Below are 27,819 nucleotides of genomic sequence, written 5' to 3'. Positions count from 1 at the left end.
TGGTACCTACAAAACAAAAGCCTACAAAGAAACAAAGCAATATTTTTGGTATTTGGGTTAGTATAATATGCATAAAAGATAAACAATCATTGGTGCTTGATGGTCCCTCTTATTGATGAGGTGAGTGCAACACCACAAACAAAACTTCCAAGTGAAGCTCTTGATTAGTGATTGGGATATGAATGATATAGGATCTTAGGGTCAAAAATTGGGGTATGACATTTATCTTTATACTTTATCTTTCAAAAAAACAAAAATATATCTCATGTTCTTTTTCTTTTATGCGAAGATTGGAGGGAGGATGATGACAACGAAATACCCATGTTGTTGAATTGTATGCTTTCAAATAAAATTTTGCTGATGATGTACAGGCATTGTTTCAATCCCCAAACACTGGAGAAATAAGGAAGTTAATCCCTCGTCAACCCCTTTGAGCCTAGAAGTTGGTGTTTCTTTTTAAACGAAAAAACCCGCAATTTTAACCTGGGGCAGGGTAGTTCTCAGTTAATTTGGTTGTGCATTCACTTTCAAGAGAATCACTAAGTACACCTTTCAATAAGGGTTTCAATCAAAAGTGACCAAGATGGTTATCATTAATCATTATCAAGGCAGTCACTATCTTTCCAATAACAAAAAAAATTCAATGAAAAGAGCCCGCTAAGTCAAAACCTACGAAGGAGACTTAGGCAAAATTGGGGCATCCCGCTAGCTGTAATCTCAAATGAAACAGTTTAGGCAAAAGTTAGGGATATCAAAAGAAAAAAATAAGTCCATAAATTCCTTGAACAATAATAAGACGTTGTGACTATCAAAAGAAAGAAGTGACTGCCATCTCAAAGATTCCCTTGGCCTTTAAACCATCGTCATAGGTGCAATTCCAAAGCCTCTTGGAACCTGAACGCATAATTTGAGTTAACTGAGCGTAGGATTGAAGTTCATCGCGAAGAATGGGGTGGGTACAAATATTTTTTGAGCCTATATCCTTTGTTTCTGAAACCGTGAACCAAGCCGCGCTACAACCTTCAAAAGACCTAATTGAAGCAAGGTTTATTTTGAAAGCATATTATAACAAGGTTGCGTTAACCTGACTCCTAAAGAACTTTGCAAATCGTTTGTTTTACCATACCTTTGCTTTATCCATCACTTTGAATGTCTAGACAATTTTGTTTGGACTTTTGATTCATTTTCTTTACATCAATAACATCATTCCAATAGATGACTTTGATTTCAAAATATGCTTTGAACATTGCATTAAAATTACCATTTTTGAATGAACATTTTATTTGCAAGTAAGCACTCATCTTTTAAGAAGTTCAAACAGTCGAGAAACTTGATCGGTGATCCTATCAGGGGCACGTTACTTCAAGATCCTGTTGTTCAAGATTTATGCTGGGGCAAGTGTTCCCGACATCCTTTTCAAGAGCTGAAGCAACGATCAGTCAACAATTAGCCACTCATGGGGCAGTCTTCCTCAGCAATCCCCAAGCAGTTTGTCAGTTCTTCTCAAAAGGATCATCAGCGTGACAAAACCATGTTGGCAGTGTTATTGTGTTGAGGAATCAGAGTTCCAATCTTCCCTCACAAAAGAGTCTACCGCAGTTGTCATAAACAATCGCATTGCATTAATCATTCACATAGCATGCATAAAAAAATTCAATATCATGCATCGAAACAAAATTCATACTCATTTGCATTCTTTCAAGGTTCCGTTGTTATTAATCCTACTTTGTTATCAAAGCCCAACTTACTTGGCGCCTACCAAAGCATTTGTTTGTTTTGCTATTCCCTCTTTGTCCAATGCTACTCTTGGATTTGTATTAGTCTCTCTTCGTTCAATGCTACTATTGGATGTCTTATTGTTTCTCTTCGTCCAAAGCTACTCTTGGATTTATATTTGTTTCTCTCTGTCTAAAGCTACTGTTGGACATGTTGTTTCTCACCTTTTATCCAAAGCTACTGTTGGATATCACAATCCCTAGTAAAGTGTTATTCAAAGCTACTGTTGAATGATCTTTATATCTTTGAGCGGGAATACCATTCTTTTCTCATCCAAAGCCACTCTTGGATGTTCTTGAGTTTGTTTTTTCCTTCCCATCCAATGCTACTATTAGATGGTCGCTCATATTTTCCAAATTTGGTATCCATTTCATCTATTGCTCCTCAGGATGACTCTGATATGTTTCTAGGTTCCGGTTTCCTTTTTGCATTCAAAGCCACTGTTGAATCTCTTTGGTTTCCGTATTATCCAAAGCTACTGTTGGATTGCCCCTGATGTTTTCAGAGTTTGGGTTCCATTCGTTCAAAGCTACTCTTGGATGTCTCTGCCATATCTCCGAGTTTGTAGGTCTCCTCTTGCATTCAAAGCCACTATTGAGTCTTGTTGGTTTCCTTCCATCCGAAGCTACTATTGGATGTCTCCGATGTTTCCTCAGAGTTTGGATTATTTTCAGATTCATTCAAGGCCACTCTTGAATGTCTCTAATGTTTGGTGTCGTCTAAAGCCACTCTTAGACGATCCTACCCAAAGTTTTGTTTCATATTCATTCAAAGCCACTCTTAAATGTCTCTGATGATTTCCATCGTCTAAAGCTACTCTTAGACATTCCTACCATCTTTTTACCCAGAGTTTTATCCCTCTTTTCCAAGTTTCTCCATCAACAGTTAGTCTCTTGTGACACCATATTCCCCACAGAGTTCAACATCCGTCTCATATCATATTGCATTCAAAATAACAAAAAAGAGTCCATGCATTGCATTTCATTTGCATATGAAGGACAAAATTTGTGTACTTTGTATTTAAGTCTCTTCACATCTTCGATAGAAGAAACTTAAATAGGGGCATCTGTCGCACCCCAATTTTTGACCCACATATTTCATTCATTTGATATTATCGCATTTGTATTTCATTTGCATTATATCGTCGCATTTCTTGCATATTTCTCGATTTTTGTTTACCTTTTCATTTTAGTCGTTAGTTTTATTTTTAATATTATTATAAGTTTTATTTTTATTTTTATTGTTATTATTATTTTAGATTTAGTCAAGTTTAGCGTTATTAATAAAAGAATGAATAGATAAAAAGAATATAGAAACTTAAGTCTTTTTTAATTGTTTAGGCCCATTCTCTTATTTTTTAAAGCCCATAACAATAAAACAAAATAGTCAAACAAAAAAAATGTCCTTCTTCATCTTTCTCTATCCCATGCCTGCCTGCTCTTACATCTCACCATCACTGCATAGTAGTCCAAATTTCTACACCATAACACTCCAAAGACCTCCAAAAAACAACCAGAAAACCAAAAAATTCACCATAATAACCATTCACAAACCTGCAGCAAGAAATGACCAAATTCAGTTAACACAAATGTTTAAAAATCTACAGGATTCCCCCCCCCCCTTTTTTTCATTCATTTCGACTATAAAAAAGAGGCAGCAGCAACATACAAAGGGGCAAGAAAAAAGGCACAAAAAAACTCTGCTCAAACTTTCCCTCAAAACCTCTATTTCATAAACCTTCAGCTACAATACTTCACCGCAACAAACAACAACAGTTGTGACCTCACTACACAATCAACCACACTTCAAAACCATACCTCACAACACTTCAACAACACATATCTCCCTAACCCTTCAGCCCAGAAACCGTAAATCTCATATCTCTCAACTCACCAACACTCAATACTCATAAACAGGCCCTCACCTACATTCATAAACCATACAGACCGTACCTGCAAACCGATAACGAAATCCACATTCAATACTCAGGGCACTTCCATTGAAACAACACAACAACACACAAGTAGAAGTGGAATAGAGACAAAGAGCAGCGGATTCAGAAGCTCAGAAGGTAGAAGAAGTAAGGTGAATATAGAACGTACCGAGATCATTTTATATATATATATATATATATATATATATATATATATATCTTCGTCTGATTTTGGCTGTTGTTTGTGCGTCTTGTTTTATTTCTTTCACTGTGTAATCATGTAATCTTCAGAGCATAGTGGATTGGGGTATGGGTATTCAATTGGGATTAGGTTTCTTGATGATTGAATCTTGTCATGTGTGTGATATATTCATTGCGCGAGAGAGATCGAGCCCGAGAGAAATCGAGAACGAGAGAAAAATGATCGGGAGAGAAACCGAGTGAGGCCACCTATTGTTTGTTTTTCGCAGAGAGAACCAAGAGAGATCGAGAGGGAGTCATGAGTTTTGTTGTTGAATTTGTTTTGTTGTTTCTTTGAAAAAGAAATCGTGAGCAAGCAGGGAGCGTTCCAGCAGAGAGGTGAAGGCAGATTGTATGGTTGTTCTTTTAGGGTTCTAGTTCTTTTGTTCATTGTGGGCTTAAGTGATATTTAGTGGCCCAGTCAGAATATTACTTACCCCCTCCTGGCAGCTCTTCCATTTTTGAGTTGGGCTCATTTGTTTGTAGCCCATTCGGATTTATTTTTGCAGTACCTTTAGGCCCAACGCCTCTTTTATTTCCATACACCCCCATGTTTACATTTTAACTCATGTTTTTTATGGTTTTATTTAATTGTTTTAGTTTTATTTTAATTATTGTTTAGCTGTTGCTTTATTGTTATAAGCAAAAATACAAAAACATTTTTTTTAGGTTAGATTTTATTTCTTATATTCAAAACACCAAAAAATATTGGATTAATCTCGATTCAAAAAATAAATAAACCTTGGTCCAATGCCAAGTCATTACAAATAATTGTCGATCCAACGTCGAACTTCTTCTTTTCGAAAACCTTTATCTTAACCATACCGAAAGATCGTGTGACAAGGGGTGCACACCTCTTGAATACCTCGATTCTTTTGGATTAACACTTTTTTTAAAACCTTACATTAATCAAATCAAGAGATTAAGTGACAAGGGGTGAACACCTCTTGAATACCTTGATCTTTTGAATCAAAACACATTAATCAAACCAAGAGATTAAGTGACAAGGGGTGAACACCTCTTGAATACCTTAATCTTTTGAATCAAAACACATTAATCAAACCAAGAGATTAAGTGACAAGGGGTGAACACCTCTTGAATACCTTGATCTTTTGAACCAAAACACTTTAATCAAACCAAGAGATTAAGTGACAAGGGGTGAACACCTCTTGAATACCTTGATCTTTTGAACTAAAACACTTTAATCAAACCAAGAGGTTAAGTGACAAGGGGTGAACACCTCTTGAATACCTTGATCTTTTGAACTAAAACACTTTAATCAAACCAAGAGGTTAAGTGAAAAGGGGTGAACACCTCTTGAATACCTTGATATTTTGAATTAAAATGCAATTAATTAACAAGGACAACAAGTGACAATGGGGCTCACTCCTGTTGAATACCTTGGGTAAAGACGCGCTAGGTGCACACCTATGCTCAATCCTTTGCTAAACGTCCGCAAATATCTCCTTACCATTTTAAAATTCTTTTCATAAACGAGATACTTAATCAATTTTCAATACGAACATACTTCCACATGTGAAGATCGAATATCTTCCACTCGAATGCGATGGTGGCCAAAATCTCGTCTCACTCTTGATTTAGTCATCCATTCTTGTAGTGATCTCATATCCATGTGCGCGTAGTATTTCCATTTGAAAGCGATCGAGCACCTCTCGCTAAATTTAACCAACAAACCTTTCGTGGTTCTTGCCCGAACTACGATTGCTCTGACTTTCCCATTGCACCAGGGAATACGTAGGCACAAGATACGAACGTCTTGGCGAGCATAATAATAAAAAATCTTTTCTTTTTCTTCACAATAATAAAACCCTTTTTCTTTTATCTTTTCTCGATTAATAAGCTCAAGAACGCAAACATCACGCTAACACTCAAACACAAAACTAACTAAATGGGTCCCTTCGAGTACGATGGAGGTGAGGGGTGCTAACACCTTCCCCTTGCTTAATCGACTCCCGAACCCTTATTTCGTTGCGATGACCATATTATCCTTTCTTTTTAATTTGTGGGTGTTATCGATATTTTCCCTTTCCTCTTTGGAATAAATAAAGTTCGGTGGCGACTCTGTTGATACTTCGAGCGCGCGAAACGCGTCGAGTCACATTTTTACCGCTACAATATGGTTTTAAATGGGCAAATCATGATCCTAATAGTAAGTTAATCAATATTGAGAAACTCTATTCCTCAAATGAACAAGGCTTTATAATAGCCTTTAGAGAAATTTAACAATATTAACGATCTTCAACCTAAATAAATATTAGGAACTAATCACACAATCTCCAACCAAAATTTTCAACGAGTTTAGCTTCCAACCACATATTTTTATCCCTAAATGGATTATGTTCATCCAAGATGCATAAAAAACATTCATGCAGAACTTATACAATGCTACTCATCCAGAATTACAAAGACACCTTACTTACAAAAGATCTTTCCTCACAAAAGCATTTGACAATAAGAACTAGTGAGAGAAAGTGAAATTAAAAACTTAGAAAGAGAGAGTGTGTGTTAATACACACGTCGAGTTTTGGATGAAATGAAATGAGAAATGAAGCCTCTATTTTTAGGATTGAAATCCTCCAAAAGAGGAAACTTCATTAAATAAAAAATGAATGTTACTAATTGATTAAGTCAATCGATTAGATCATTTAAATTCAACAGTCATGTGTTCCACAATAGGTAAGAAGTGATATGTATCCGTTTCTAATCGATTAAGTGCATTCAAATTTCCTTTTTCGTCAAAAAGGCGCAAATCTAATCGATTGACATAATCAATTATATCCAGTCAAAAAATATTTTCTGGCTTTTTGAATGCTCTAATCTCTTTCTATGAACTTCTGTATATAATTCTCAAGCTTTATTCTTTTCAAAACATTTTATAAAAAGGTTTTAAGTGTGTGTACTTATAGCTATCTACTTCTACAAAGAAAGACTTTTGCATTTACAGAAGTTTCACTAACTTACTAAATTGGGAGATTAACTCCACTAAGCCTTATCTGATAGATTCTTTTGTGTTGACACTTGCTTTGAGATTTCCTAAGGCTTTTAATATAATCCGTTTGTTTTCCTTTTTCTGAACATTTGTTGATGTCTGAAACTTTGTCTATCCTTTATCAAACTCATGGCTTGCATCTTTAACCGCATGAGTTTATTGGTTGACTTTCATGATTGTTGCATCTTTATAATGCTAAATATCATATGTTCTAATCTTCTACTGTTGTTATCATGTTTCATCTTTATCATGCAAAATATATGTTTTATACTTCACAATTGTCATCATGTTTATGTTATCTTTCTTTTATGATCTTTTACAGCTCTTCACAGTTGTCATCATTAAAACAAAAGCCTATTACCTACAAAATAAGGTTCCACAAACTTGTGTTTTTGAATAGGTATCCTCTTCAAAGTCTTCATCTTTGTCACAGTCTTCTTAGTAACACCCCACTTCTACCCGACGAATATTATAAAAACAGAGTTACAAAATTTCCAACATAACATGGGATGCTACACTTTTAACATAAAAACAACGGCTTTTAATCGCATGCAAAAAGATACATAACACTTAAAAACTCTGATGAATCGATAACAACATAATTTGATCTTTGAAAACAAACCAACTTTTATTAATTAAGCAGCGGAATCACAATCACAACTTAAATGACATATTATCTTCTCCAACTGAAAACAACTTCAAAAACAACAAAATAATTATTAATATAAACTTAATATTCAGCAACTAAATATAATCACAACGATAAAACAACAAGCATTCAAATAATATAATCGGATGTAAGATAAATACTATGCTGGAATTAGTTCATGCAAAATCACCACTTTACAACTTTTTAGACAACATTTATCATCACAAAATTATCAACAAAACCTATCAACTATTTCAGCTTCACAATGATATCATCCACACGGTATAACAACTATTTCGTCATCACAACAACTCAAAGATGCAACTTGAAATGCGACTCATTACAATGCTCATGCATGTGGTGCCAATGGAGCAAAACTCCCAACTTAGAAAGTGTCAGTTAATAGAGGCGTCAACAAGACATAAGCCTTCAACTTCAAAACAAGGCATAAGCCTTCAACTTAATATTTTCCAATTCAGGCCAACTTACTGAGCATCAACTCCAACTTGATATGCTATGTATGCGACAATAACATGAAACGCCACAACAACAACACAACAACAACAACAATAATTCAACAACAACTCAACAACAATTCAACACTGGCCATAAGCCTACTACTTGGTTTTGTAAATCAATAGAGGCAATACAACGAAATCCATGCTCACCGTTTATTCACACCAAAACAACACAATGACACATACAACCAATATACAACAATGCCATTGTAATTCCATGCTCATTCAACACTCCAACAAAAATATTTTTATTAATTTATTCTATACTCTTAACTCGTGACAAATTATAATAATATATAATTATAACTCGACAGAGTTTTCAAGGAACTCTAAACAATTCTACAACAATCCCTACAACTCTAAAGTACTCCAAAAATAGTAGACTCTACTGACAACTCTTATCTATAAGGTAATTCTTATAAACTTAATTGGTTAATGGTCTGACTCAAGTAATAATAAAACAACTCTAAAGAGTCAAATACCTTCAATTTTAATTTTATGGTTTAATAAATTTGACTCTAAACAACTCGAAAGCAACTCTGACAACCTATAGACAACTCTAACAACCCTATTGAAAATAACTTAAATTGGCCAAATAATCCAAATATCTCTCTTTAACTCAAAATTCCTAAAAATATTGTATAAATAATATTAAATTATTATTATTATTATTATTATTTAATTTTATACTATTGGAACAATATATAATACATATTTGGAACGTGAATGTCTACTTAATTTCTAATGCACAGCTATAATATATATATATATATATATATATATATATATATATATATATATATATATATATATATATATATATATATATATATATATATATATATATATATATATATATATATATATATATATATATATATATATATTGGTAGAATTTGAAGGTGTAGTACCAATCTAGCCGCTACAGTAATTAAAATAGATATATGTTAATAAGTTGAAGTACCGCTGCGCAGTACCGATAATGCTTCTATGTTTATGCCATTTACGTGAAAGTGATGCTTATAGAGGCCTCCATACCGTATAAATTATAGAGAAAATCTATTTCTACACTGACTTTAACAATTAAACCGTATTACTATACTTAAGATCTACAATTTTTATTTTTTTATAGTTTATGTTACTTTGGGTTCCTTGCAAGAACATATTTTTGTTGATGTTGGATACGGTGTGGCACCCTGTCGACAACTCTACCGATTGAGGTCTTTTATCCTAGCTTCCAACTTTTGCCTCTTTTCCTTTTCTGCAACTTTCTTACGGTTAATTCTCTAAACCCTTCTTTCAAAAACTCTAATTAACCTTATTCTCCTTATTTAACCAAACCTTTTAATTTTAATATTTCCAATAGGCCTAACTTCCACACCCCACCTTTTCTATTTCAACCACCGAACAAGCTCAATAATTAAATAAACTTCACTCTATTATTATTAATATATTATAAATCAACTAATTAATCAACTAAAATACTAATAGCAACTATTCAAAAACTAACAACATTTTGCAACTTCGACAAATAATTTGAAATAATTTAATTAAATAATTAATTAAATGAACGAGCATACATTCTTCTCTGTCACAGATGCTCCAATGGAAGGTCTAGCATGTTTTTCCACCTTGTTTTCAACCTTCTTTGATTTTTGGGCCCTAACTGTCTTCCTAGACTTGTCTTCCAGCATTTTGACCTCCTTAGCTTTAGCTTTTCCAGATGATTGACTAATTTTTTAAAGGAAAAAATTAAGAGAAGGGAGAGTGAACAATATTTTGAGTCTAATGAAAAAGAGAAGAAGAGTATCCTTTCTTGTAATGATGGACTAGTTAACAAGAGAGTTCGAAATAGTAATAATCAACCTCATTTGACGTCCATCACAAACCATATGAGAGAGATACTTTCTTGTTCTCCTTGCATGCTTCCCTAGCATTGACTACTATAGATTCTCACGTATGCAAATACCAAGAGCACCCTTTAAATTTTCAAATTGAATTACATTTAAAGCCTTAGTGAATATGCTAGATAACTATTTTTCCAGTTGCTATATGTTCAAGATTGACAAATTTATCTTCCACAAGTTCCCCGATGAAATAATGAAGAATGTCAATGTGGTTGGTTCTACTGTATTGAAATGGATCCTTTAAACATTGTACTCCTTCAACATCAGTTTCATCCAGAGCAATTGAGTAAAACGGCTCCCTGCAGCAATGTACTCAGCTTCTGTAGTAGATAATGGGACACAAATCTGCTTCTTGTTGAACCATGAGATTAAATTGTTTTCCCAAGAAAAAAGAATCTACCATATGTACTCTTTCTGTCATCAACACTCTTTGCTCAGTCAGCATCATAATACCCTACAAGAATTAAATTGTTTTAATGAGAATATAAAATGCCATAGCTAGTCACAAGTCTCACTTATGTACTTCATTATCCTCTTTATTAGAGTAAGATGACTAGCCTTGAGTTTAGCTCGATATCTAGCACATACTCCTATAATAAAAGTGATGTCATGTTTTCTTGTTGTGAGGTATAACAGACTTCCTATCATACTGATGTAGATACTTTGATCTACATCAACTCCATTTTCATCCTTTAATAAATCCGCATGAGTTGGAGTTGGAGTTCTTTTCTGACTTGCCTTGTCAAGACCAAATTTCTTCATTATGCTCTTTGCATACTTTATTTGAGATACAAAATTGTTGCCTTCCCTTTGATTTACTTGAAGACCAAGAAACTAAGTGAGTTCTCATACAAGACTCATCTCAAACTCAAGTTGCATTTGTTGAACAAAATGCTCCACCATATTGTCTAACATCCCACCAAAGACTATGTCATAACATAAATGTGGGCCATCATGAGCTTACGTCTACCATTCTTCATAATTTTTTTTATCTATTCCTCCTTTATTGTACCCATTGTTGATCAGGAACTCAGTTAACCTCTCATACGAAGCTCTTGGAGCTTGCTTTAATCAATAGAGAGCTTTCTTCAGTTTGTACACATGTTTTGGAAAGTTGGGATTAATGAACCCCTTTGGTTTCTCTATATAGACTTCTTCATTAAGATACCCATTCGAAAACGAAATTTATCTATTTGATACAATCTGAATTTCATCATGCAGGAAATTCCTAGTAATAACCTAATGGACTTAAGTCTAGCAACTAGAGCAAACATCTTTGTGTGGGGGTCGATTTTTCGGGGTCTCGTTCTATTTCTTCTTAGTTGAAATAAGTATCCTTTATTTGATCTAAAAAGGATGATCCTCCTAATTTGTTTATGGTAGGGTGAGTTAAGAAGGTTGGGACAATTATTCAAACATCTTTTTGGGAAGACCCTTGGATATGAAGTATACCTCTTAGGACTAGGTTTTAGAGACTCTTTACAATCTCTCAAAGGTATGAATACAATGTGGGTAGGATTGGGAGAAAGGAAAATGGTAGAGTTTCTTGGGATATTGGATGGAGTAGATCGTTCTTCATCCATGAAGAATTAATGGTCTCTATTTTTTCTTGGTCCTATATGAGTTTCAGTTTAGCGAGGAGAAAAATAGGTGGATTTTTCAGACATACTAAAGATGATTTGTTCTCTATCGTGTGTGCTTATCAAATTCAAGTTGGTCTTAGTTCTTCACTTTATGCCCTTTGATCAATGGAGATTCCATCTCTTTCACTTATTTGGGATATCAAGGCTTCCTATAAGGTAATGTTTTTTTTCTTAGAAGCTTCTATAGGAAATATTCCCGACTAGCGAATATATGTTCAAGCGGAAGTCATTGTTGACCCGGAAGGTATCTATTGTATCTTTTGTGGGGATTGGCTCGAAATAGCCTCTCATTTATTCGTTACTTGTAACTTAGCTTCTAGTGTTTAGGACAAGATTTTTAGGTGGTTAACGGTTAAGTTGGCTCTTCCTAGAGAGTTAAGGTCTTTGTTTGAGTTTTTCTTTCTTTAGGTGATAGGGTTAAATCTAGGGAATATTTTGCCATGATTTGTCATGCAGTAGTGTGGTCTATTTGATTAGAGCGTACTAATAAATTGTTTTGAGGATTGTCAACAAACGTGATTAAGTTGGTTCCTTAACAGGTCTACATCAAAATCAGCCTCAAAGAGTTGCATTTAAAAATATAAAAAGTATTTTTGGCTTGGCTGCATTTAAAACAATATAAAAATATTTTTGATAAACTCACATATTGTTTTTATTTTTCAAATAAGCAAGGTTGCATTAGTTAGAACTTTAGGAAATGTGAAAGGAATCCATCTACACTTAACCAAATTTATCGAAAATAAGGGAAGTGGCGGAGCCAGAAATTTTAGGGAGTCTGGGCGAAAATTGTACATCCTAATTGTATTAATTTTACACATTGTTTCTACTAATTTTGTCTTTGATTTTGTCTTAAAATTTTGCCATTGATTTTGTCCAAAAATTTTAAACCCTATTTTTATTAATTTTGCCTTTAATTTTGTCTAAAAATTATAAATTTTGTCTCTGATGTTGTCTAAAAATCGACTATTAGTGTGAGGAGTATACAACGAAAGGAGGGGTTGAGCCCGGACGCGTGCCCGGGCTCGCTGGGCTATAGCTCCGCCCATGTATATATATATATATATATATATATATATATATATATATATATATATATATATATATATATATATATATATATATATATATATATATATATATATATATATATATATATATATATATAAACATATTTTATGCAATATGATATCTAAGTTTTCTATTATAAAACATTTAAAGAAAACTTATCAATGATCATGCCATTTTTCCATTTTATACGTCATAATGTTTGGCAACGTTTTTGTGGATTTGATTGGTGTTAATTTTCTATGCTTCAGTAATGTGAACCAACCAATTGCCAGGTGACATGGTTCAAAATAAAGTTTTTTATTTAACTAATCTGAAAGTAGGAGATAACAAATTAAATATCAGTCAATGATATCATTAAACTTTGGTAAATTAGACCAATGTGGCAAGCATAAGGCTGTCTTACAGAATAAAAATATAAAGCATGATTTTGGCCTAAGCTGCACTGTATATGTTAGGAATGAAAAGGAAAGCAATGCAATTGACATAAAAATAAGCAACTTTGTTTAGATGTCGGAAATAGCTTAGGTCAGCATACTGAATTAAAATTGAGTTAAATATTATTTTAAATTCATCAAGTTTTAAATACCGCAATCCCCAATTGCCTATATATAGAACATCTTTTGGAGGTTTTATTCTTCAATTAAGATAGAGAGAACTTTTCATAATAATAGAAACATTCATTCAGAAAAGAAAAGTACACAAGACATGGCTGGCAATAACAAACTCATCGATATCTATATTCACAAGACTCTCCTTAACAGTGATGCACTTCATAACGTATCCATTCTTCACAATTATCCGTTTTATTTATAAAGCTCACAATTTTTTATTTATCATCTACCCTATTTTAGTTTAATTTTCCGTATTTTTTTACATATTCAAAATATTTTTATGTATTATAAGTCTCTTTTGTTGATTCAGTATATACTTGAAACCAATGTGTTTCCAAGAGAGCATCCATGTTTGAAGGAACTTCGTGAGATGACAGAAAACCACCATGGGTAATATTTTTTTTTTTTTCTTCTAATTTTGATCTAACAAATTTTTTTACTTATCATCAATTATATCTATTTGTTTCTATGCAATAAATAATAAAAGATATTGTATAATAGGAACATTATGATTGTACCTGCTGATGAAGGACAGCTTATAAGCATGCTAATTAAGCTCATCAATGCGAAGAAGACGATGGAGATTGGTGTTTACACTGGCTACTCTCTCCTCTCCACCGTGCTTGCTCTCCCCTCTGATGGAAAGGTATTGGCTTTAGACATCAGTCGCGAATACTTTGAGCTAGGATTGCCCATGATAAAAAAAGCTGGAGTGGATCACAAGATTGAATTTAGAGAAGGACATGCTGTTGGTCTCTTAGATGAAATTCTTCAAGATGTATGTTTCCATCCTTCCCTGCCAACTTCATTTCATTAATTCTTCAATAATTTCCAACTTAATTTATTTCATCCATGTATATATTATAAATTTAGAATTAATTTCTTTAAGATGTATGTTTGCAGGAAAATAATAAGGGGACATTTGATTTTATTTTTGTGGATGCTGATAAGGATAACTACTTAAACTATCACAAGAAGGTAATTGAACTTGTGAAAATTGGGGGATTAATCGGATATGATAACACTTTATGGAGTGGATCAGTGGCGGCTCCCGCAGATGCACCTATGAATGACCTCATTAGGAGCTTACGTGACTATGTGATTGAGTTCAATAAATATATAGCTAAAGATTCAAGGGTAGAGATTTGTCAGCTTTCTGTAGGAGATGGAATTACGCTGTGCCGCCGCATCGACTGATTCCTAGTTTTTGATCATTTGTTTGCTTGGGAAGTTCAGATTTTGATTATAAGTATTTGAGTTTTTAATAACAAGGTTATGGAGTGTGGAGTGTGTTATAAAAATATAATAAGTATATTTATCATCTTTGATGTTATGAATAATATTAGATATGAATGTGAATGTTCATTTTCTATGTATTTTTTATATTCTGTAATTTTTATGAGGGGATTTACTCATTGTAGTTTGCATTTAGTGATTTGAATATTTATGTACTTGTAATTTATATCCATATCCTATAAATAAGACTTATGTAATTTAAATCACACTTTTGAAGGTACTAATATAAAACTTTTATCTCTTTAGTTGATACTACATTATTAGCATGTAGGTTGTTTTATGTTTTTAGAGATCATAATTTAGACATGATATTACCATAAAAAAAATTAGTAAGATTCTGTGTCCGCACGAATAAATTTATTCAATAAGGTATAAAATATATTTAGATACACATCTAAATTTAAAATGAAAAAATAATTTGAAGAAAAAACAAAAATGTTCACATTCGAAAATCTATAATTTATCTTTCAAATAAAGATAATTGTTGATTAAAATAAAATAAATATTATCCTAATAGTGACCCGTAAAATGAAAAGTTAGTGGTATGCACCATTATTGAGTGTTATCTAATTTGATACAATGTAAAATATATTTAGATACACATGTCAATTTAAAATGTGTTACTTAATTGTAAAATGAACAATATCTTTGAAATTCCCTCCCAATAGCCAACCACTTTCCACTTTATCTACTATTAGTTTGAGTTCTTACAGAACTCATGTTTTTCCCTCTTCATACGGACTTGCATAGAGTGTCATAAGGAGCCACTCAGTATCATCCCTGATTTTGACTTTGGCATGTATGGACTGGAAGGGCTTTGAAGAATTTGAACTTGCATCTTTTCTATTTTCCACCCCATTGCAATACTTTCAGCAAATCCCCTAGTTTCCGTGAAATCATATTCCTCGAGACCCAACTGACAAAACTTCTTTCGAAGTTTTCCAAGGTCAGTTCGAGTTTCCATGATGATGAGCATAAAGGTTGATTCTCCCGAATGTAGTGTTTACACAGACGAACTAACTCTTTGTTTTCGGAACCTCTGTTACTCTAAATCATAACTTTATTTTGGTTTTGATTCATATACACACCATTCAATGACTGTTTTCTCCCATTGCATTGTACTTGGCTTTACCTCAACATATTTCATATCTGAGTTGACTTCATCATAATGTTTTTCTCGGGATTCTCCAGTCGCTACCTCAACCTTCATCACTATATCTTGCCGATGGGGATGAAATAATAGGGTTTGTGATGTTTTGGTTGATATCCGATTGAGATTCCTCAATAGCTCCTTGGCGCCTCAAAGCTTTTGGGCCCAATTGGTCTAAATTATTTCTCGATCGGTAAAGCGGCAAGCAACAAAAGTTTTGGAAATACTTATCCGGGAATTTATCGTGTCTACAGATATTAGTGCTACTAAATTTCCGTTCGAAGGATTCTTAGTTATGAGTTTGGATTAAATTGGTTTTAAGTAAAAACATAAAATATAACATATGAACAAAAAATAAATACATTCTTGATAGAGAATAACTTATCTGGTATGAATCTAAACTACTCCTCACAAACTTAGATTTATCACTCCGCCGTACTCAATCTACAGTACTCATCAGAATCACCACATATCTCTCACATCAATGTCCATTTCTACAACACCGACGAGAGTTCAACTATATTGCTCTTTCAACGATGTCTGAACCAGTCGAACAACACAGAGGCATTAAACTTAGATATTATATGGATGTTAACCCCAATCCTATCTATAGAATCTAAAGCTAACAAATATTGGCCTTTATGTTAACCCCAATACTATATTGTCTATTTCTATAATAACACAAATCCAAAGCATTTAAGCAAAAAGATCAAGGAAACACCGATTAAGATTTGTAAAGCAAACTTTATACAACAATAGAGTAACAAATATACATAGGTTTAGAGTAAACTTACAAACAAACCCAACAAAAGAGAAATACAAAGAGAAGAGAAGAAGAGGAACCAAACATTTCTTGGTTTGTCAACACCAATCGATGAGAAATTCGACCTCCGATCATCAAGATGCACGCTCCATTGTTGTTTTTAAGCTCTCCCTACTCAAAAATGGTGGTGATGACTTTGGGAACAAATATCCTAAAGCATAGCCCTAAAAATATGATTTTTTCCTATTTAATGACTTTCCAAACCGCCCAGACCGCGCTTAGCGCGCTAAGCCTGCTTAGCCCGCTCAACAGAAAAATGAAATATTGTTTTGGTCATAACTTGAGAACCGTAACTTCGATTTGCGCCCGGTTCGAAGCATTGGAAAGCTTATTAAATTTCCTATCTAATAATGAATAAATATCAATAAAATTGATTAATTTTCTCATATTTGTTTTGAGCCTTATCTGTTGACGAGCTGCTTTAAATCGCGCGTTTGAAGCCGTGTCTTCGACACGTTATTGTCCGTACTCCAAATACGCATCAATACCTACAAAAAGACACAAAACTATCAAAAGGTATAAAATTATATGAAAATACAACTATTCACAAAGTATACAGATTTACAAACAAAATGGGGAATTATTCTAACGGTGTTAACAAAAAGTATCGATAAGTGCAACAAATTATATACACAAAATAACGATATTTTTGCACTTATCAGTTGGGTTCTTCCATAGCCATCTTCGAATTCTCTAATTCATTTTTATTTTCTAAATCCTTTCATGTATTTTGTTTTTGCTTGCGAACTCTTCTAGTTTTCTGAACAACCATCCATGGTCATATGTTGTCCACCTAGACTTCCCCAAAACTACTACAAATAATACTTTTTATGACGAAGCTTTCACCTCGAACATGTTTAAAACTGAGAGTATAGGTCCTATGAGTGCCATGTTTGATTTTTCTGAAGAAAATAAATAACTGTTTTTAGTTGTTTCTCTCTTGGATAGAGATTTGACACTAGAAGTTGATACTAAACTTTTGTAATTGAGAGAAGAGTAGTAGAAATGGTGCGCTTATCTTTATTGGCATAAATTAGGTGAAGGCGGGTTAAGTATATGTTGTTGAATCTATAATGTTCAACACAACTATCTATCTCTTCATAGTTTATTGTCTTAACAATAAGTGAGGAAGTGATGGTAAGAGGAGATCCATTGACATAGGTATGGATTGAATCAGTGTTATGATCAGTTGGCACAACAGAGGCATTTAACCATAAATCTTTAACGAGATTAGTGTAAATGGGGTCATGAAGAATGTCAAAGTAACCATTTAATTTTTGTTTGAAAATAGTTTTCCTTAGATAAAAAAGATTTGTCTTTCAAATCAACAAAATTTTCATTGATAACAAAGAAAAGATTATCATCTATTTTTTAATAAAATAAAATACTTTGAAACTACGTTTGAAGACACAAAGAGTTGGAAATGAGACGTTGAAAATAGGAATATTGTTTAAATATCTCAAAAGCCTCGGTGAAAATCCAAAAGATACATTATGTTTTGAATATGGATGAATATTGTTATTATAGTGATATGATTCCAATGTGCACCACGCTTTAGAAATAAAACTACGTCTTACCTCATATTTTCTTATAACCGAGGGAAAATCAAATCAGGAACCTTTCTTTTTATTATATTTTAATTTGTAAACTAAATGATCTATCTCATCGTTTTTCTTAATAAGCGAGGGATAAAATAATCATATTTCAATTCAATTTTTAACAAAACCAAGTGGATAATTTAGCGTTATAATTGAGGAGATTGATCACCGTCCTTACACAAATTCTTGTCGTCCATTTCATGACTATCAACGCTCAAGCCACTACCATTAGTGATCCAGGTGAAACATACAAAACTTCAATTATAAAAGCATTCTGAATATCAAAAATCGATAATGAAACATCATGGTGCGCTTGAAACTATCTACATCCTCCACCATGAAGATTTCTCTATAATGGGTTGCAAGAGCATAAAATTATTTAGTTTTAAGGTCTGTGTTAATAAATATTTATTTGGGGAGAAAATTCACTTATTTATCTAATCCTTTTTTTGTTTATATTAGAAACAAATGCAAGGAAAAGTAAAAGAAAATATATTGGCACCCAGCATTTGATCTTGCTCATAATATCAAGGAATTGAAGATCCAACATATGATTTTCATGGACAAATTAATTTTTATTTTATTAATCTGTGTAAACAATGTAATATTCTGGGTAAATATTGTAGTTTGTAGACAAAATATTTTATTAATTTTCTGTGTAAACAATGTAACGAGTTTTAATTAAAAAAAACTAACTTACCCCTCGATATTATTGATAAACCGAGATATATGAGGTGTTAGTTTTCTAAATAATAAAAGTGCAGATGGTGGAGTTCAAACTCATGGGCAAATAAATTTACCCCTCGGTGTTTTAAAAAATGAGTTGTTAAGTCGTTACTTTTCATGACGTCCTTCGTTACCTCGCTTCTTAAGAAGATGTAAAATGCACTTTGCGTTCGAGGTTAAAAGTGTTTTTTGTTTTTTTTTTAATAGGCAATGGGATTAACAAAGAGCAAAAGGGTTGCTCCACCCGAATACAAGGATACACGAACCGCTATTCAAAACAAGTTAGCGGAAGAACATGCCAAATATGAAAATTACAATCTAAGGCTCTCTTAGAACACGATTGTGACCATGTCCACGAGCGGTACTCTATCGCTTTTTGTACGTAGTGCAGATTTGTCTCATATAGTTTTATCTTCCTTGTTCAACACTTTCCTCACAAGGCATTAAGACAACTTCGTTGACTAAAATTATTTAAAAAAAGAGGAAGAGAAAGGTAAAATATTTAAAAATTTGAAAACTTTTAATTGCGGTGTGATACCGAATGTGAAGAGACATTTTTTATATGTTTGATAAAATAAGCTAAAAAAAGAAACTATACATAGGCCGACTCAATGCAATAATCAATTAGGCTAATCAATTATTGACCTTCCATAATCGATTATTCAAGCCACAAATAGAATGTTTCATATTTAGTTGTTACCAATCATTAAGAGAATGTCCCAATCAATTTTAGACTTAACTTAGCCAAAATAATCAATTAGATTATTTGTCCAATTGATTATTTAGTTAGAAAAAATCTTCCAATCAATCATACACATCCCTTAATCAACTAGATAGACCCTAAAATCATTTTTAGGTAATTTTATCAAATAGAGAGAGACCTTAAAAACATTTTATGTGTGCAAGAGAGTTTCTTTAGTATCTTAGGGGTCACTCTCATACTTTCACAAGACTCATTTCACTTAAATAGACATGACCAGACGAGCTTTTACACTTCCTCTCTTTCATAACTCTAAAACTTTCAAGTTTCTTTTTCAAATACAGTAATCATATAAGCACTTCACTAGAACTCTGAATCTTCTAATTGATGAGACTTGAGATATCTCCTAATTAATCACCATCATCAAAAAGTTGGAAAGGTATCACTGCCGACGTCAACAAATATCAGTGTTTTTGTCATCAAAACATCAAGAAGGTCATCAAGATCATTTCCTCCATACCTGCAAGTACATAGATCCAGGGCCGGCCATCTTCAGGCGCAGCATGCCCTGTAACGCTGGGCCCCCAAATTCTATCAGGCCCCACTTTTTTCATTTCTTTGATTCTATTGTGTTTATTCATTTCTTTTATGGTTCAATTCGTAACAATCAAAAGCTGTGTAGTTGGTTGTTCTTCAACACTTTGTGTATTCTCTAATTTCTTTAAAAAATTGGAGAAAGAAAGTAGTACGAATACTAAAAAGAAAATGAAAGTATTGTGAAATTAAGTTTTGAGATTTTGTGTTGAGAAGAGAATGAGATTACTAAGAAGAAACTGGTCATACTCACTCACTCTTTGAACTGTTACAATTATGTACTTACTTTTTTATAATAATACTAGTATTGTTTTGCTGAGATTGCTGAGACTTAATTTTATTTTAATTTTTTTTTTACAGATGTTTAATTTTATTTTAGAAACACAAGGTGAAATTAGACCAAGGTGAAACACAGATTGCTGAGACTTCTTTTTCCTTCCTCTCTCTCAAAGAGGGGTGATTTAGGATCAATTTTGATCCAAAATCACCCCTCCAAATCGTTTTTGTTTATCTATTACTTAAATAAGTGATTTTCACACCTTTTCTTTTTGTCTTTTTTGTGTTTTCGTGGGTCATCGTTTGTTTTGATTTATCATATTTCTGTGGTGTATTTTGATTTCTCGTCTTTGTGCGGGTATTTTGTTTTTCCGTTTTTGTGCGGTGTTCATTTGTTTCAAGTTGAAAGATTAGTTTCGATCTAGTGCAGATTCAATCAATGACTTTGGTGCCGTCAACGCTACAGATCCGGAAGCATGAATATTTCAGACATCTCAATACAGTCAATACATTAATATTTGTAGGCATATGCAATTTGCCGTTTTATGCTATTAACATGGATGCTGTGGATTTGTTCGCAGATTCATCCTTTTTGTTTTTGGCGATTTTGAATTTGTATTGTAACGATGTACTCTATCGATTTGAATGAATGAATATCATTTATTTTCTGTCAAAAAAAAAGGCATTTTCTCTCATTAAATTTTGTGTACAAAATTTTTTTCTAATGAATTTTTATAGAAATAGACATCTAAGCTGATTGATATAAGTAACATGATTATAATTGTACATTAATGAATAAATTCTATATTAATTATTTAATTATTACATGTATCATATAAATTAGATTCATATTGTATTTGAATGCAACACTCAAAATAATAGTTTTTTCTTCTATTTTCTCTTTTTTATTTTTAGTTTTATTTTCATGAAAATTATAATTTTTTCCTTAATTTATTTTAAGCCGCGTGATTTTTAATTTTTCAACATTATAATAATTAAAAAAACCTGATTAATTATTAGATGAATTTCAACAAATTTTCTAACATTGGTATCGTTGACTTATCTTGTATTATATAAACTGATCAAAGATCATGCCATTTTTCCATCATAAACGTCATACTAATCTAACAATGTCCATACATCAAGGAGAACAAACTCTTCAATAAGATTATAGCCCTATTTGGCACCGTATTTATGGATTTGATTGGCGTTAAATTTGTATACTTCTGTAATGTCAACCAATTGGCAAGTTTTTTATTTAACTAGTGTCATAATTAGGAGATGACAAGTTAAAATATCACTCAAAGATATCGTTTGTAAATTAGACCAATGTGGAAAGCATAAAGCTGTCTTATAAATCATGATTTTGGCCTAAGCAGCCCTATAAATGTTAGGAATGGAAAGGTAAGCAATGCGATTAACATAAAAATAATTATTCTTGTAGAAATTGGGAGGTGGTAAGCAACTTGGTTTAGATGTCGTAAATAGGAAAATCTCTCAACCGAATCGTCGAACCGAACTGAATTGAAGTTAAAATAACTAAAATGGTATGTTTGGCTAGTGAACCAAACCATTAAGCATAGATAGTTTTAAAACCGAATTGTAACCGAAACTAAACCAAACTGAAATTGAACCTGAACCCAACCAAAACGGAAAAATTGAAAAATGGTCAAAAGAAGTTTTTAAAAAATTGAAAAGTAGCTTAACGGTTTGGTTTTTGATGAACAATTTGGTTTGAAAAAAATTATCTTCTAATGGTTCAGTACAGTTTAGAATTTTGAAACGGTATACTGAACTAATAATTTTGTTTTAATTCGATTCTTAGTAAATTAAAACGGTTCGATTCAGTTCGAATAAATGTTTATTATAGTTTAATACAATTCGATTCGGTTTTTCTCACAAACCGTACAATAAACAATCCTAATAGTAAATAGCTTAAGTTACTATACTAATTAATTTAAAATTGAGTTACATATTTGTTTCCTTAAATATATCAGCTTTTTATATTTAGTCTTTTTTCAATAAAATCTTTAAACTCTGGTACTCTAAATTATTTATTATTAATTTAGAGAAAATTTTAATTTAGCCATTGAATCTCTTAGTCATCGAGCAAAATTCTATTTAAGTCTCCTGTTTCTATAAATGTACTTTCAGAAGCATTTTTTTTTTTAAAAAAAAATATTTTTTTCGTAGGTGTATCTACGTAAGCGTTAAAACATAGTAAAATTTGGGAAGATCCGAAATTAATTGAGAAAATCTCAAATTAAATGAAATATTCTGTAGATACATTTATGGAAGGTTTTGAAATAGAGTGTTTCATAGATATACCTACAAAATATTATGTTATATTTTAAATCAAAGTAGTGCAATTGATGTTTTCCAATTACTTTGATTTACTATAATTTGATATTCCATTTTTGTTAAAAAAATTGGAGTTAAGAAGTGAAATGTAATTGATTTGAAAATATAACAGAATGTTGCGTAGGTACATCTACGGAACACTCTATTTTCAAAATCTTCCATAGATATGGCTACGAAAGATTTCATGAACTTAATTAATTTGAGATTTTCCCAAGTTTCATTATGTTTTAACGCTTCCATAGATGCACATACGGAAAATATCAATTTTTTTATAAAAAAAAATGCTTTCGAAGGTACATCTACGAAAACAGGAGGACAATTTTGACAACTTGTATGATGGATGAGAGATATAAGGTGGAGTAAGATATTTTCTTAATTTAAGTCTTTTTTTTAACAGAAGTTTACGTTGGATGTTTAAAATTATATTTTTTATAATGTTATTGGTAAAACTTTAAAATTTTATTAGTTTAATAATTTAAGCATTTAATTTTGATTTTAAAAAAAAAAGGTAAAGTAGTGAATAAAATAAGAAAAAATAAAAAGGATGGGAATATAAAACTAGCACATCAAATTACTAGTAAAAAGTATCGTCGATGTCGAAGATGCTCGTTTACTCGCTGTAAAGTTGGATAATGTCGTGATAGGAGAGAAGAAGATTCATGCCATGATCTCACGTTATGAGAGGAAAATTCTTGTTACTAATGTAGGGAAGTTCAAAGGAGGGGGTCATCGTCAGGTTTTTATCGAGGGATGATTTTGGATGATTTTTTAGGAGGTCTTCGGGAAGTTGGAAGGATCCCAGATCTTTTTTTGACGTCGTGGCAAATAGATTTCCTGATGTGGCTATTATAAATCAAGAGGAGAAGAAGGATATGCTTGTGTATAATTCTAAGTCGGAGGTTAGAGACAGAATGTCAAAAGCTTGTATTGGGTTGTTACGGTGCCCGAGCTCAGCTTTTGGGATTCAAGAGTGTATCGGAAGGGAGAGGTTTTTTGCTCTCAAAGTGACACTGATGGGGGCGAACAAATGTCTTCTGGAGGGATTGGAGGAGGGAGTGTTGGAGGAGTTCGTGAAAGAAGGTGTCTCGTGGTGGGAGGAATGGTTCTTGGAGATTTAAAAATGGAAGGAGGAGGAGGTTGACTCGAGTAGAGCTATGTGGATTGGTGTTTAGGGGATTCCTGTCTTGGCATGGAATGTGGATTTTACTTAATGTTAGCTAATTCGCCAGGCTCATTTATTAGTATCGATAATAACATAGCAGATGGGTTTTTGTTGGATTTGGCAAGGATTCAGATTAAGCTCGACTTCTGTTCTGTTTTACCTAGTTCGGTGAAGGCCTTGATCGATGTGAAACTATTATCTTTGCTGATCAGAGAAGAGACATCGTCGAGGTTTCGTCAATTTTCAAGTACGAATCAATCTCATTTTTTTGTACCGGAATCCTCGGATTCTATTGATTATGGTGATGTGTGGTCTGATGATTTTAGTTTTCATGGTGGTTCGGGGAAAAGGGAGGAATCAGTGGATAGTATCGAAGAATTTTCGAACGATTTCGTAGGGGTGAATGTTGCTGCGGTTAGTAAGCAAGGGTTAAAATCGGGGTTTGATGTAGGGGCTATGTTGGAGATGGAAACTAGGGCGGGTTTGAATGTTTCTTCTATTATTCCAGGGCCATGTGTTATCTTTTTTGTAGGGGGGTTCGACTTAGCTGTTAAGATGGCAGCAGATAGAAGCCTAAATGTTTGCGCTATTGGTTTTGGGAGTGTTAATTTTGTGGAGGGTCTGTTTGACAGTTTCGTTCAGTCAGTTAGAGAGGTTTCTGGATGAAAGGGGTTGGTGCATTCAGGGTCGGAAATTTCATCCTCGGGGGGAAGTTAGTATCAGAAGTAGCTTGCTCGTTAGTTGTGAAAAAGAAGAAATTATATCCTAAGAGTGTGAGGTTTAAAAAGATGGTGGAGCTAAGTGGGGGAGCTTGTTGAATAATAAAAAAAAAGTTAAGAGAAGTAAGAGGAAGGATAAGGGTGTTATTATAAAGAAGGATAGAGGTGGAATAAATTCGGATGGAGTGGAAGGTGCAACTTCGGCATCAGATTCGAAACAAGGGAAAGAGGAAGATGTTTGTTGTAAAATTTTCTCGGAGACTTCCCTCATAGGAGTGAATAATGTAAAACAATGGGAGAACGTTAATAAAAATGTGGGAGATAGAATGTGGTCGGCATTTGAAAATATGGGGATGGGAAACATGAAGGAGCGGAACAACATTTCTAAGAAAATGGGGGTTATGGAGAAAGAGGAGTTAGAGAGTGGAGTAGTAAGGAAGGAGATAATACCTCTTGTGTAATGATTATTGTTTCTTTTAACATTAGAGGGGGGCAATGCTCTCAAAAGAATAAGAATTAACTCTATTATCAAGAAGGTAAAAGCGGACATTGTTTTGATTCAAGAAACAAAATTTTCTAATATGGAGGATTTTTTTAGCTAAGAGTATGTGGAGCAATATGGATGTAGGTTTCGTATTCAAACTCGGTGGGTTTATCGGGAGGGATATTAACGTTGTGGAGGAATGATAAGGTGGAAGTTTTACTTAGTTTCAAAGGAGGGGGTTATTTAGGGGTTAAAGTCTTATGGAAAGGTAATATTTATTATGTGGTGAATGTGTATTCTTCTTGCTTCTTAATCAAGAAGAAAGAGTTATGGGTCGATTTGTTGAATTTGAAGAATGGATGTACGGATGGAGAATGGTTAATTGGTGGAGATTTCAATGCGAAAAAAAAGCGAGATGAAAGGAAAGGGCGGTCGGAAAGGGAGTTAATTAATGGTGTGGATCTTTTTGGTAAATTCATTGAAGATAGTGGGTTGGTAGATGTGCCTTGTAAAGGAAAAAGAGACATTTCGGATCATTGCTCGCTTTGGTTGGTGGTAGATGATACTAATTGGGGTCCTAAACCATTTAAGTTTAATTATGAATGGTTTTCCTTTAATTCGTTCATTCCTTTTATTGAGAAGGAATGGAAGGAGATGGTGGTAGAAGGAAGAGGAGGTTTTGTTCTTAAGGAAAAACTTAGACGGCTTAAAGAGACGTTAAAGTGGTGGAATAATACAGTTTTTGCAAGATTGACTTGGAAGTGGAAGATAGTGAGAATGACATCAATTGTGGGGATTCTAAGTTAGAAGAATGTTCGGAGGATTTGATTGGTGAATCCCTTAATGAAAGGAATGTCGCTAATAAAAGGTTTTAGTTAAATTTGAGGATAAAGGAAAATATGTTGGTCGAGACGGATTCAGATAGAATGCTTCTAGATGGTATATCATTTAAAAGTATTAGTTCCGAGGATAATTTGTTTCTCAAAAGGCCTTTTCATATAGATGAAATCAAGGAAGCAATTGGGTGTTGTGTTAGTACAAAGAGCCCGAGACCGGATGGCTTTTCCTTTATGTTTATTAAAAAGTGTTGGCATATTATTAAGGATGACTTTGTGATGTATCTTAATTATTTCCATTCCGGCGGTGGTATCTCTAAGGCGATTTTTTCCTCTTTATTGACTTTGGTTCCTAAGTCTCCGAATCCTATGTCTTTGGATGACTATAGGCCTATTTGTTTGGTGGGATGCATGTATAAGATTATATCCAAAATCTTGGCGGGAAGATTGAAAAAAGTGCTTCATTGGATTATCGCTCCGTGTCAAAGTGTCTTCGTTTCGGGTAGACAACTTCTTGATGGAGTGTTGGTGGCTAATGAGGTTGTGTATTTTGTTAAGAAAGAGGGCAGGGGTTGTGTTTTATTCAAAGTTGATTTTGAGAAGGCTTACGATAAAGTCTCTTGGAATTTTCTTAGATACTTATAGAGACGGATGGGATTTGGCGACAAATGGAGGAGATGGATGGAAATGTTGGTTTTTCAAAGCAATATGTCTGTTTTGGTCAATAGGTGTCCGACCAAGGAGTTTAGTGTTGAAAAGGGTTTAAGGCAAGGGGACCCGTTATCCCCTTTTCTTTTCGTCTTGGTCGCCGAGGGGCTAGCGGGTCTTATGCGGAAGTTGATTGAAATTGGGGAATATAGAGGTATGGGGATCAATGGTAGTAGTGTTGTCGATGTTCTTCAATTCACGAATGATACTTTATTAGTGGGTCAAGGAACATGGAAACAAGTGTGGGCTATTAAAGTGGTTTTGAAAGCTTTTGAGCTTGTGTTGGGTCTTGGAATCAATTATCATAAGAGTAAATTGATAGGGATCAATGTGAATAATAATTTCTTGGAAGCCGCCTCTTATGTTCTATCTTGTAAAGTGGAGGGTAGTACTTTTTCTTTTCTCGGGATCAATATTGGTTGTAATCCTAGAAAATACACATCTTGGATTCCTCTTTTGTCTAAGATGAGGAAGCGCCTCGCGGGTTGGAAAAATCGGTTTCTTAGTCTGGGTAGAAGGATTACTCTCTTGAAAGCCATTCCTAGCTCGATCACTATTTTTACTATGTCTTTTTATAAGATTCCGGTTATGGTGGCCAAGAAGTTCACTAGGATACAAAGTAACTTTCTTTGGGGTGGTGGAGTGGAAGATAATAAAAGGAGAATACATTGGGTGAGTTGGAAGAACATGTGCCTTCTGATTGATAAAGGTGAGCTTGGTATCAAAAACATGTTAGATTTCAATTTGGCGCTTCTCAATAAATGGATGTGGAGGATCATTAATGGGGAGAATTCTCTTTAGCTCAATTTGTTGAAAGCTCGGTATGGTGATGTATCCATGAATAGTTTTTGTGGAGGTATGTTTTCTTATGCTCATGATTCTAATCTTTCTTCTTCGTCTACTTCTACTCCTTCTTCTCTTTAGTGGAAAGACTTGATTTCGGTTGGAAAAAGTTTTGGAGATGATCCTATAATATCTCATTGTCATTTTAAGGTTGGGAATGGTTTTCCTACTCCATTTTGGGAAGCAAA

At 33.3% G+C, this 27,819-nt stretch overlaps 2 protein-coding genes across 3 annotated transcripts in view; both read left to right on the top strand.

The window, feature by feature from the left end:
* The window catches only part of LOC131639405 (caffeoyl-CoA O-methyltransferase 2-like), a 70,022-nt gene extending 55,174 nt beyond the window's left edge, over nucleotides 1-14,848 (top strand). The window contains exons 1-4 of one of the 2 annotated variants that reach the window (XM_058909916.1): nucleotides 13,385-13,521; nucleotides 13,666-13,745; nucleotides 13,857-14,133; nucleotides 14,259-14,848. In XM_058909916.1, coding sequence (XP_058765899.1) covers nucleotides 13,450-13,521; nucleotides 13,666-13,745; nucleotides 13,857-14,133; nucleotides 14,259-14,552 — 723 coding nt within the window. In that variant the 5' untranslated portion in view covers nucleotides 13,385-13,449 and the 3' untranslated portion in view covers nucleotides 14,553-14,848. Of the gene's footprint in view, nucleotides 1-13,384; nucleotides 13,522-13,665; nucleotides 13,746-13,856; nucleotides 14,134-14,258 lie in introns of those variants that run through there. The other variant, XM_058909908.1, reaches the window with a different exon arrangement.
* A 10,259-nt stretch (nucleotides 14,849-25,107) lies between these two features.
* On the top strand, nucleotides 25,108-26,051 carry LOC131644070 (uncharacterized). Its single transcript, XM_058914463.1, has 2 exons — nucleotides 25,108-25,191; nucleotides 25,389-26,051. Exons 1-2 carry the CDS (start codon nucleotides 25,108-25,110, stop codon nucleotides 26,049-26,051), a joined length of 747 nt encoding a protein of 248 aa, XP_058770446.1.
* The last annotated feature ends 1,768 nt before the right edge of the window (nucleotides 26,052-27,819 follow it).

The sequence above is a fragment of the Vicia villosa genome, linkage group LG1 (assembly GCF_029867415.1).
Source record: "Vicia villosa cultivar HV-30 ecotype Madison, WI linkage group LG1, Vvil1.0, whole genome shotgun sequence".
NCBI classification, from domain to species: Eukaryota; Viridiplantae; Streptophyta; class Magnoliopsida; order Fabales; family Fabaceae; genus Vicia; species Vicia villosa.
Note: the sequence above shows the minus strand (reverse complement) of the source record. Positions and strands in the feature narration are given on the sequence as shown.

Coding starts and splice junctions, on each gene's coding strand:
- LOC131644070 (XM_058914463.1), top strand. CDS start 25,108: ATGGGGATGGGAAACATGAAGGAGCGGAACAACATTTCTAAGAAAATG. Junction 25,192..25,388: donor AGGAGTTAGAGAGTGGAGTA/GTAAGGAAGGAG, acceptor ATATGGATGTAG/GTTTCGTATTCAAACTCGGT.